General features: G+C 37.0%; 1 protein-coding gene across 5 annotated transcripts in view; it reads left to right on the top strand.

Moving 5' to 3' along the window:
- OLFM3 (olfactomedin 3) overlaps positions 1 to 12,289 on the top strand; it is a 195,873-nt gene that overhangs the window by 140,812 nt on the left and 42,772 nt on the right. Inside the window, exons 1-4 of one of the 5 annotated variants that reach the window (XM_027114498.1) lie at positions 1,133 to 1,278; positions 2,984 to 3,001; positions 10,031 to 10,039; positions 10,685 to 10,820. In XM_027114498.1, coding sequence (XP_026970299.1) covers positions 1,133 to 1,278; positions 2,984 to 3,001; positions 10,031 to 10,039; positions 10,685 to 10,820 — 309 coding nt within the window. Of the gene's footprint in view, positions 1 to 1,025; positions 1,297 to 2,983; positions 3,002 to 3,802; positions 3,827 to 9,739; positions 9,762 to 10,030; positions 10,040 to 10,671; positions 10,821 to 12,289 lie in introns of those variants that run through there. The other 4 variants (XM_027114497.1, XM_027114499.1, XM_027114501.1 and 1 more) reach the window with 4 other exon arrangements.

Genomic DNA, 12,289 nt, shown 5'->3' with positions numbered 1-12,289 from the left:
CAGTATTTGTAAAAAGAATATAATAAAATTACCCATAAGCCGCAAATTCAATATATACATTTGCCGTCAGAATTCTAATAAACAGATCATTGAATTTCACAGCTGGAAGGAGCCTTGGAGAGCAGGGAGTCCACCCCCCACATATCGCAGGAAAAAAAAAAAAGTGAAGCTAAGGAGTTTTAATTCACTGGCCAGTCACTCAACTAACTGCAAGAGAACAAGGAGCTAGACCTCAGACTCCCTGGGGAGTCACAGAAGCCAAGTCTTGTGCTTTTTTAATGTCACATGTTCTCTCATGACATAGACTTGCGGTACTGGTCTGTCATTCTTCACAAGGTGAAAATAGAGTTAACTGAGTTTGCTGTGTGCCTGAGAAACTGCTAAGCATCCATTCGTGAAAGCAAAACTGGGAACCTATGAAATTTCTTTATCAGGAGCTTTTCTCCAAGGCTGCCTTTTCTGTCTGTTCACATGTAAGGTGCCTAGGGCAATGTCCTCCACAGGCAGTAGCTATTAATCTCTGACAATTTTTTTTAAGAGGCAACAGTGCTAATTTTAGGTTACTATATAAAAAATAATTTCTTACTCAATTATCTAATCATCTTGGATATTCTTTTCAGACTTTGCTTTCATGTTTTGTCTAAAAGCACTTTTTCCATGCTCAGAGAAATCTGTGGATATTAAATTTGGTGTTTGAAATGCGCGCTTTGACAGACCTCAATTTAAGGGTGCTATGTATTTTTATGAAGGATAAAGAGCAGCTGATTATACTGACAGAAATCCCAGAGGCAGCGAACTCTGTTGATGGTAACTGACTATATAGTGGAGCAGGAAAAGCTTAATTTCCTCCTTCCTTCAACCTCTGCTCTAACAATTACCAGTGAAGCCCTATCAAGAATATTTTGTTTGATGATCCAGCAAAGTATCTGGTAAAGGAGGAAAAGGGAAGAGCAGGGAACTTCCTGTGAGGGTGAGGGAAAGAGGTTCTGTGAGCTTTCCCTGCATGATTAGAGCTTGGGAAGTTGATCTCTTTTCATGCTGTAGATGTGGCGTGCTGCAGTCACGCCTCCCGCTGCCAGCCCAGAACCAGGATCTTAATCAGTCACTATGAAAACTCATTAGCTCCACAGCAATGAGTCTTCCACTGCTGAAGCTTGGCGCTGTGCTTAGCACCATGGCAATGATATCAAACTGGATGTCCCAAACTCTCCCATCCTTGGTAGGACTGAACACCACGAGGCTATCAACGCCAGATACCTTAGTAAGTCACTCCGGTGGGTTTGGCCGTCTTGGGAAGTAAGTGCATTAAACCAGTGGGCTTTATTTTGTAAACTGCAAAGGCTGAGATTTTGCTTCTCTATTTACAGGTCTTCTTCAACAATACAATATTTATGTGGTAACTTTAGTCATGGATGTTCCTTTAGGAACACTTTAAAGTTACATCAAAGAATAAACGAACTGCCTGAGAAATTAGCTGTGAAAGGAAATACTAGATTCATCAAATTCTTAATGAAAAGCTTTAATTTATATTGTTCTGAGGTTTTGAAGAATTCTTTCTTTTAAAATATGTTTTGTTTCTTATTATTTTACTTCTTTTAACATCTGTAAAATCCCCATAATTTTTCCTACAGAATATGCTATAGGGTATATTCTAGCTAATCTAGTTTTACTATAGCAGGTTCTTCTTTGGAATTCAATTCCTGTGACTGAAATGCATTCAGTCAGAGAAACCAACCTCTTTTAAACATAAATGAATAATAAAAAAAAAAACTCAGCAATTTAAAGCATGACCAAAAAATCCTTTAAGAGAGCTAAGAATCACGAACAGAAAACTTACTTGATAAAATCATCTCCCTGTATTGTTTAATTTTTTCATAAACTCTTCTGTCACAAGTCTAACTCTGTAGTCTTCATTCATCTACGATTAGTGGCTTTTTAACCCTTCCCACATTATAACAAATGTCTTTTCTCATGGTTTATTTGGCAATACTCTAAAATATTTCAAATAAAAATGAAAACTATTGGTTCTTCAAATAGAAGCTTACAAATTCAAATAGAAGGAATAACCTGGAAAAACAATTTCCCTGCTAGCAAATAATAAGTACAGAAACAATTAGTATTCAGAGCCCTTTACCGTTTTATGTTTATCTGTTTTTTACCATTGGACTGCTCCCACAGATCAGAAAATGTCAGATACTTAAAAGAAAAAAAAAAAAGCAACTCTCCATTTTGAAGATATGTTTGCAGTTACTAATAATAATTACTCTATCAATCAACGTGTAATTAACTGAGTAGAGCCAGATCAAATTAATTACATAATTTGCCAGATTAACCTGGTGCTCAGGGCAACAGCAGAGCACATGTGAGGCACACTTTGACCTGCTTTTATATTTTTACCTCCCTTGAACCACTTATGGTACCTCAGTGCCTCCATTATTGAGATTCCCCTCCTTCCCTGTTTGATGTGTGTGGCAGGAGGGTGTAAAAGACATTTGTAGTTATAAAGAAACCATGACATGGCATCAATAAGCAATCACAAAACAAAGAAATTTACATTATTTAATATTTACTGAGCCAAATTTCCTCAATGTTCAAGTACCTGGTGATTTTTAACAACTTAGTTGTTGAATTAACTCTTTCAAGAAATGAACCTAGCTAAGCAATTCATGAAAAAGCTATGTTTCAAACTTGGTACCTTGGTTCTGATATGTATAATTTCTGTGTCTACAGATATTGGTTTGGTTATTTCCTGTTTCTTGTTGATGGAGGAGAATCAACTTTCCAAAATTATGCATGATTCTTTTAGAACTTCTTGCTCTCTTATGAGTTTAAAGTAAATCCATTTTCTTTAAATTAGTAATTTAAAGAAAATGGATTTCTTCTGATTAGTAATCTGTTGGTTGAAAAATATAAAATATTGGTATGGTCTACAAATGTTCTGACACGACTGAGTCACCTTTTGAGTGACAAAAAATAAATAAAGTTCAGAAAATTTTACACTGTTATTCACTGGAATGGAGAAATCATGTTGCAAAAGTGTGTGAGTGTGAGTGAATGAGTGTGTGTGTGCGTGCATGTTTTACAGAAGTGCCAAATATTACAGAAGTAATTTCCCCACCTTAACTATTCAAGATAATTGCTCATATCTTAGGATTCCCATGATGAGAAATGAATGAATCTAGTTCCTACATTAAGATCATTAAATGTTAATGCTGGAAAGGATCTTAGAAACTATCCAGGCCAGTTATTTTTACACTATTTTTTGGCAGCAGTGCCTTTTTTTTTTTAGAATTAAATCTTATGTAATACATTCAGAATAAATATTTGTTGAATGAATCTTGAGGTGGAAATCCAATATATAAAACAGATCATGTGTCAAATAATAAATTATTGGGGGGAGGCATTTACTGTGCCTCTATCATCTGTTCCCTCCCCACATAATCAACCCCTTTCCCTGGTCAAAATGCCTCCACAGAAACCTTAGAACTCTCAGGAGCTTAGCTGGAAATATGACTGATCTAATCCAACCTCCTCATTCTGCAAGTGGGAAGACTGACCCCAAATGTTTAAGTGACTAAAGAGATTTCCCCTCTCTGGTTAATGACAGAATCAAGGGTAGAAGCAAGTCACCTGACTGCAGTCCCGACCAGGGAAGTCACCTGACTGCAGTCCTGACCAGGGAAGTCATCTCACCCACCTTTGCTCTCCTTGCCCCTCCTGGTCCCTAGTGCCACACTAGGTTCTCTCTGTCCATCTCAGGTGGTTTCCTATGTCCCTGGACTCCACTTTCCTTAGATGGAAGGGCTGACAGTTCCCTTCCCAGTAAGTAGAGCTATGGTGTCCAGCCCTTCTCAACTCTCTCACTCTACATTCTCACTTTAGACAGTACGAATGGTATAAGCTTGAAAGTCTGTGCTTGCAAGTCTGTATACACCCCCCCAAAAATGAATGAATGAACAAATAAATAATGTAGGTCTTAAAATTTGTTTTATGAGTGTTTGTGGGATGTGCAGATGGCAAAAAGTACAGATTTACAGAAATATGAATATGGTCTTTCTTTAAAATGGTAGTTTCAAATAACCTTGAGAAAACAAAAATAAGAAATATAGGGTTTTAATCATTAAAGGCAATTAAATCTGTTTATGGCAGGTACCTCTGAAATAGGCAGTGCACGTTTGATTGTCTCAAAAGCTGAAACAGGTTTTTAAATTTCCAGGATATTTTTGTAAGTAGTTAAACACTGCTCCTTATTAGGGGAATAAACTCCCTCTGGCTTCTCTTAGAATCTTGAAACATCCCTTTATCCTCCTCTTTGGCCCTGTTCTCTCTCTCTCTCTCTTTCTTTCCTTCCCCTCCTAATCTATAACTGGGCCCATCTGCCTTCGGAGGAGCGGGTGTCTGCAGAGACAAAGCCTGGGCTCTGAGAAAGCTCAGGCTCCTTCTGGCATGTCTCTCTGATGCAGAGTAACTTCCCCCTGAGGCTGAGCTTCTGAGAAATCACTCACACTGTGGATTCCACACCAGGAAGAACCTGGAAAAGAATAATTAAATAAGCAGAGGACATTTAGCAGACACCAGCTGTTCTCAATCAGCCCTGCCGCTGTGGTGGGAAGAGGCCTCCAAGGGACCTGTGGGCTTCCGTGATTTGTTTTGCTACATTTTCAAATGTCTAGCCAGCTTCTCCTCATAAATAACTACTTCAATGCCTTAGTCAGTTTTAAGTTTTGGATAATGAGTAGAATACTCTGATACAAACTCTCAATATTCTCTAAGTTTCTTAACTCACCAATTTTTTTTTTTTTTTTAGTCCTGGATGAAGATATCTGACTTCTCTGTTTTGTACCACTGTTTTTCTTCCCCCAATCCTTAGGCAATGTCTATTTTGTGAAAGACCAACTAAACAAATTAAGGAAATGGATGAAAGAACAGAATGGTAAATCTTGAAAGTCACAGAGAATGTGATAATTGCCTTTTTAGAGTAGAACTGTGGTATGGGTAAGAGAGTAGATTTACTCTTAAGTACTTAAAGCAGAAGGAGAGCAAAAGGGGGAACATTACTAAGAGAGAAGTTCAGAGCCAGTCCTTTAGCTTTCCACCGATGGAAGGGGCTGCCTATGAAGCAGGGAAATCCTTATCATGCAGAGTTCAAGCGGAAACACAAGGAGAATACATACGAGAAGTGTCACTGAGTGGAAAGACATAGGACCAGACATGACTTCTAAGACCCTCCCAACTCTGAGTCATTATGATTTCCAGAATATGAGAAGAAGTGATCAACCAACCTGAATTTGAGGGTGTCTTCGGTTTTGTGTTTAACTGTTTGCCGTTGTTTTTACAGTTGTTTTTCTTAGAGCCTTGAGGTTGCCTTGAGTGAAGAATATAAATTTCTTATTTCAGTTCCAACTAGTCTCATAAGAAATAGGAGGAAAACTGCTATGCAGTGACATCTTTATTAACACATCCTCCAGAACACAGCTTCTTTTAGTGTGGTCTGTCAACATCTCTATCATTCCTGTCCTACATTTCTTCTCTTCACAACTAAAGTCATTAGCATGCTAAACCACATTTCATTCTCTGAGACCAAACCTATCCTCAGACAGATAATTTATAAGGACTTTTCACCAGGTATCTCCTCTAAATCATCAGGTATCTCCTACTCTAAATTGAATAGGTTTTAGTAAATGGATTTTTTTCTGCTTTATTTTCCCCTACCTTGTACACCCCTTTCAGTAGCTTGACCCCTTATTCTTCTTTCTGTACTTATTCCTCAGTCTGTACTTTTATGAAATTCCCAGACATTCAGCATAAACATAAGACCTAGCAATGTTCAACCAGGTGATTCTGTCCTCTTCAAAGAATCAGAATTCTGTCCCTTTGCCTGTCCCTCCACTTGTGTCTCGCCAAGCCTTTACTGCTAATTATTCCTTTGGAGTCTCAACTGTTACTTGTTCCCACATTGTTTGGATAATGCCCTCGCTGGGTGCATCTCCTCTAAAGCGAAGTTTTTTCAACTATTGGTGAATGGACATAGGCCATCTATCTGCAATCTACCTGCAAAGGATGAACATAAAGAGCTCTGATCTGAACACTGGAGAAAATTGGTATAAGTCCCATATATAACATTTACTAAACGGGTGACTTTGGAAAACATTGCTTCAGTTCTTTGCGTTTCAGTTTCCTCGTAAATAAGATAATGTCTATTTCAAAGGGTAGTTGGTTCAAAAGAAGTGAGACTAATACAAGAGAAGGGGTTTTATAAAAAGAAAACCATGCTGAAATGCAAGATATTTTTTTAATTTTTATTTTTAACCTCAGTCTTCAGGATCTTTCTTTCCTGTTCAAAGCCCCTGACGTTCTGAGAGATTTCTCACACAGTAGCTTTGTATTTATAAAGCATAGCTCTGTAATTAAATTGTAAGCAAAAAATCCAAACTTGAAATCCAATTGTTAAAATTATCACTTTAATTCTTCTATTTAGAGCATGCCTAAATATTTCATGAGTTTTGTAATATTAAAAACTGCTAAATAGTTCATTTAGTTCTTCTAATTAACACAAAAGGTTCAAAGAGAACTGCATCAGTAATCACTGTGATCAGCAATGCTTTGGATAGCAATAAACCATATGCACCCTCCAGGTCCAAGTAGTCAGCTTCACGGTAGTTCAGAAAATGCTACCAGAATTATCTTCATCATATATAAAAGGGAATTTCAGATAACTGGTAGTGCAGTATGGGGGTTAAACTTTCAAGCTCTGATATCAGACTGTGCAAGTGCAAATCTCAGCTCTGCTGATTACCTCCTACAAGACCTTGAGCAAGTTCCTTACTGTCTCTAAGTCTCAGTTTCCTCACCTATAAAATGGGCAGAATAACATCACCTGGTTCATAGAGTTACTGTGATATTCAAAGGCAGTAATGTATGTGAACTGCCAACTAATGGCTAGAGCACCATAAATGTTTGCTATTACTATTATATGAGTTTTACTGACACCTAAGTAACTGCTCTTTTAAGTTAAAATGAGAGCAGGTCTTTTCTCATTGGTATCCAAAATCCATCTAAATATTTCTTTCCACCTGAGGTCTTAGCTGGTTTTATTTTTATCCTCTTTTCAATGCCAATATGGGTGCCATAAAAGAGAACACTAGAGACGCTCATAAAGCTTCCTTTATTTTATCACTAAACCTGACACAGAAGTCTCTATCAAACCCACACGACTGTCAAGCACTCATCTTTTATACTAGCTTTTTTCTCTTTTGAGTTACCTTTTTCTTGCCAGAGAGGTAACTTGCTATAGTTGAGATCATTCAGACTAACTCTGTAGTAGATAAGGCCATGGCTCTTTTCAATAATTCTTACAAGAAGACAATTGAAAGTACAAACAAAACCGGAGTCTACTTTTATTAAGCTGACACTTCAGGAAGAATGCTAAATGAACATCAAACCCTATTCACCTTTTCTGCTTCCCTCATTCCAGAGAGCAACTGACACCCTGCCCTGACATTATAAGCTCTTTACTAGTTAGCCAAACACCTGGCAAGCGAACATCAATATTAATGATGCCAGGTTTAATAATCAGTATTTGCACTGCTGTTAAAGATATTTTAATATTATAATTGGGTGGTCCCTGCTCCTTTATACAAAAGCTAAATTTATTCTAGTGAGAAGCCTTAATTTTCTGACATATTTGAGATTTGTGTCCAATGTCAGGAAAAGCCTAGTTGAAACTGTAGAGGCTATGTCGAGATATATTTGTTCCATACTGTTACTCAGCTTAAACCTTTAATTACATCATTGAAACTACTCTGCTAAGCTGTACCTATCTCTATTCTGTAGATGATCTCTTTGCATTTTTTCTTCTTTAGTATAAAAAGATTGTCTTTACGATCTTATCTGATTCCAACAATATATAATTCTAAGTACATTTTTCTGTCCCAATCATAGTCAGGCATAAATGCTAGAAAGAAGGAGTAAGGGGAATCAAAAGAAAGAAATGATAATGAATCCAATACCTCAGAAATAAAAGGTAGCATAGGACACTTCTATGAGCTATCTGAAAAAGGAGACTAAAAGATAGGTTTGGCACCATTTCCTTTTCATTACAGACTAAGGACAAGGACTGTGACGTCTTTTGGAATTTTGTGAGTTTATAATTTATAGCTTCCCCATGATTGTTGTTGGAATGCCTATAAGCACCCTATAGTAATTTTCTCTAAAGCCCTTGAAAGGAAAAAATCTGTGTGTTGGTTGATGGTATGTGATGAGCTAGGGCCTGGGAGAGAATAAGTAGGAGATTAAATCTGTTCTGCCGCAAATTACAAGACAGAAGATGCCACAGACTATGGCAGCTCTGTGGAGAGTGGTCAGGCTGGTTTAGTCCTTTTAAGAATCTGCTTCCTACCAGGCAAAGTGCTCCAGTCTAAAGGCAAACAGACCAGCCCAGTAACACTGGGCATTGTGCAAAATAGTTCTCTGCTGGGCACCATTCACCTCCATGTTCCTAGCCCCATCTCAGCCTTTCTTTCATCTTTCCTTGTTCCAGCCCCTCCAGCCTGAGTCATTAAAGACCTTCTTATCTAGACAAAATTCATCTCCCTCTTCTCCTGATAATATAAGAAATATCTCCTTATCTGCTGATTCCCTGGAAACCATAGAGGGAAGGACAAAGACTGAAGAATTTCAGATCCCAGCTGCAGAAGTTAGTCAGAGCTTAGCTAGGAGGCCCACTGGTTTATCTGATATTTCCACAGGAAAAAGAAACTCAGATGCAAACTGGATGGTCTGTCTATGTAACACCTGTCAGGTAGGTTTTCCAATATCCATATGATTGACCTTTAAGAACGATTATCTGGATGTTCGGCATCATATTAATATGGCCATAGCACTGGAATTAAAAGCAAGATTCTACAGCTATACAGTCCAATAAGGAGGGCACTGTGGCTATTGGGCACTTGGGATGTGGCTGGTCCAAGTTGAGGTGTGCTATAAGTGTAAAATGCACACTCAATTTCAAAGAGTGTACAAAAAAGGAGAAAAAAGCAATGTAAAGTATTTCATGAATAATTTTTATGTTGAGTACATGCTGAAATTATAATATTTTGGATATACTGGGTTAAATAAAATATATTATTAAAAGTAATTTCACTTGTTTCTTTCTACTGTTTTAAACCTGCCTACTAGAAAATTTAAAATTATACACATGGCTCTCATTCTATTGGACAGTACTGCTCTGGCTTCATACATAGCTCTACTATATACAAACTGTGCATTCTTAGGCAAGTTAACTAATTTTCTCTTCTGTGAAATGGGAATAATAATTATTCCTACTTCTTAGCATCGTTCTTTGTACTCATGCATCAGCAAGTCAATGGATGTGAGCTATCCCGTGTAATAGGGTCTGACCTTGAGCAGGCAGCATTCTTCAGCCTCAGCAAACCCCAAAGAGAACTCAGTTGAGAGTCAAGCCACTGCCACTCTCAGCACCTGGAATAATGAATGAGTGTCTCTCTGGGCTGTGCATTAAGACATCCACAACAGCTTCTGATTGCATAGTGAAGAATGTATGCTCAAAGCAGAGTTCTTCTGAAAAATAACTAGACAAAAAATAAGTTACTTATTTTTGTACTTGATAGAATGTACTTGATATGGCAGATAGGAAGTAGCCAATATATCCTGTAGCTGGATATGGACTAATTATTGAAAAAGACATATGAAAGACAGATAATAATACTAGAAAATACACATTAAGTGCCTAAAGAATAACACAGACAATCCTTCAGAAGAGGTTGAAACCATGAGGACTGAGTAAATTGAAGGTTTGTAAGAGAGGTATGCCAAGTAGGAGAACAAAATGAGTAACATACAAAGATGTGAAACAAGGTTGCACGCTTTCAGGACACAAAAAGACCAATTTGGTTGGAAAGAAGTTTCTTATAGGAAGATACAGAAAAACTAGAAACATAAATAGGAGGCAGACTGCAGGAGAACAGGAATGTCACTTTAAGATAGGGTTCTAGGGAGTTTGGGTGACAAGTGCACAAAAGTAATTTAGGAAGATCAGTTCGGTGGCCTATGCGAAAATACTATCTTTAACTCTTCTGAGACTCTATATCCTTTGCAAAACAATGCTGGTCTAATTATTTTTACCCTATATTCTCATGTGATACCTTTCCAGCTTTATTAATAATTGACCCTTCAATACATGGGAAGCTCTCTGGGAGAGGACTTTGCTTCAGAATATCACACATGAGTAATAATCAGAAAAATACATACTACTAATTACCACTTACTGTTGAGGAAGACAAGCTAACAGAGCCTGTGTAGAAAGATTGGTGATATGTGACTAAGTATTGAATATTTAGTGGATACTTCTAAAGCTGCATTAAATTGTCCAAATATGACAGAAAGCATTAGGAAGTGGTGTAGGATCAATAAATAGTTAATAATATGGAATCAAAAGAAAAAGATTCTCCTTCTGAGCACTGAAAAGGAAGGTATAACTGAACGAAGCTGTGCTGCCTATGTGAATTATTTAATCTCTTTCTTTTTAACTTTAGAGAATAAAATCACAAACTTTAAATATCAAAAAATAACATGCTTTGCTTACAATTATACAAACCCACACTCTTTCTCTCTTTGTCTGTGTTTTCTGTGTTTTGTGCTATTGATTTCCTCAGACTCAGATTAGTCCCAAAGAAGGGTGGCAGGTATACAGCTCAGCACAGGATCCTGATGGACGATGCATTTGCACAGTGGTTGCTCCAGAACAAAACCTGTGCTCCCGGGATGCCAAAAGCAGGCAGCTTCGCCAGCTGCTGGAAAAGGTAGGTGTCCTCTGTCCCCTGTGAATATTTTTATTGAAATATACTATTCTTTGAAAAAGAAATTATGGGAAAGCAGGTAATGGTGAGGAGGGTTCTTCCAATTTTTGTACCCCTTCTCAAATAAACACTTTCCCCTTCCTTTAAAGTAGTACCTCAAGATTCCTGCTCTGTTGTTCTATTTATACGACTTTTACTTTTCCCAATTTTGCCTTAAGACTGGTTTTCTCTCATATTTCTTAACATCTAGTCTATCTCTCCTTAAGAAGAAAATAGTATGAAATGTTATTTCAATGACAGAAATTCAGCCTCAACTTTCAGGATCACACTAGGCTCTTTGAGCTCATACTTTTCGATCTCATTAACAATCTTGCAGGGAAGTTAAAATAATGGCATACAATATGCAAGCTATCTGGACAGATAATGAATACTTCCAAGTATTTAACATCATTTTCTAAGTCATTCCTTTGAACATTAAGTTCTTCAATTTCATTCAACAGCATTCTCTCCATATAATTTACTTAAGCTGGATCCATAACAATCAAATGCTGAATGCCCTTGATTTATTCTCTTTCACAGACGAAAGTCATCTCATGAAAGGTTATTTATGTTTAGTTTAGGGAGGGAAAAAAAACAGTGAATGGTTCTTTCAATTTTCCTCATTCACACTTCCACTGTGTTGGCCTCTGAATATAATTGGACAGCTGGGGTGGCCAGAGTGATGGAAGGATGACAACATATTTGAATTTTAAATATCTTCAGGGATAATAAGATAAATTAGGTAGTATGTGTTTTTAGAGGATGTCATGCTCAACAATTCACTCTGTGCAATATCCTTTCCATGATCATCTACACAATTATAGCACTGAATAGGAAGCTTTAACAGAAAATTAAGAGAAGCTAGAAAAATGAAAGCACTGAATTTGTTAATACAGACATCCCTAGTTTATGCAATTTTAAGTCTAACTACAGTAATTCTCTTCCACTGCCATATAATTAAAATAACTTTCCTCAGTGTACATTACTTGGAAGTATAACGATGCCCTAAGATTTTAAGAAGACTTTTTTTTCATATTTTCATACAGAGATTAGTCTGCTTTTTCTGCCCTTGCCCTTGGAGTCATCATCACCTGTTTGCTCTCTCTTCTTAAGTCTCTTTTTTAAAAAGATCCAGTCTTCCCTGCTCCTTCAATATCTGTCCCCTAAACAAGAGCAAATGTAACTGTCATTCAAGTTAATGACCCCAGCTAACGTGCCTCTCAACTGTTAAAACTGTTCATGACATATGAACTACGATTATTCTTCTCTTCATAGATTTTCTTTATATCTATGAAAAAGTTCAAACATATAGTTTAATATCGTTTGGTTACTAGGGAAATAAATTATGTTGGTAAAAAGATTTCATCTTTTAAATCCAATTTTCCTTTTCTATTAACTTGTATTTCCTCTCAGATTACTAACTTTTTACTCCA

The sequence above is a fragment of the Aethalodelphis obliquidens genome, unplaced genomic scaffold, assembly GCF_003676395.1.
Source record: "Aethalodelphis obliquidens isolate GAN/ISIS:26980383/991018 unplaced genomic scaffold, ASM367639v1 scaffold13, whole genome shotgun sequence".
Lineage (NCBI taxonomy): Eukaryota > Metazoa > Chordata > Mammalia > Artiodactyla > Delphinidae > Aethalodelphis > Aethalodelphis obliquidens.
This window is presented reverse-complemented; position numbering and strand designations above follow the sequence as displayed.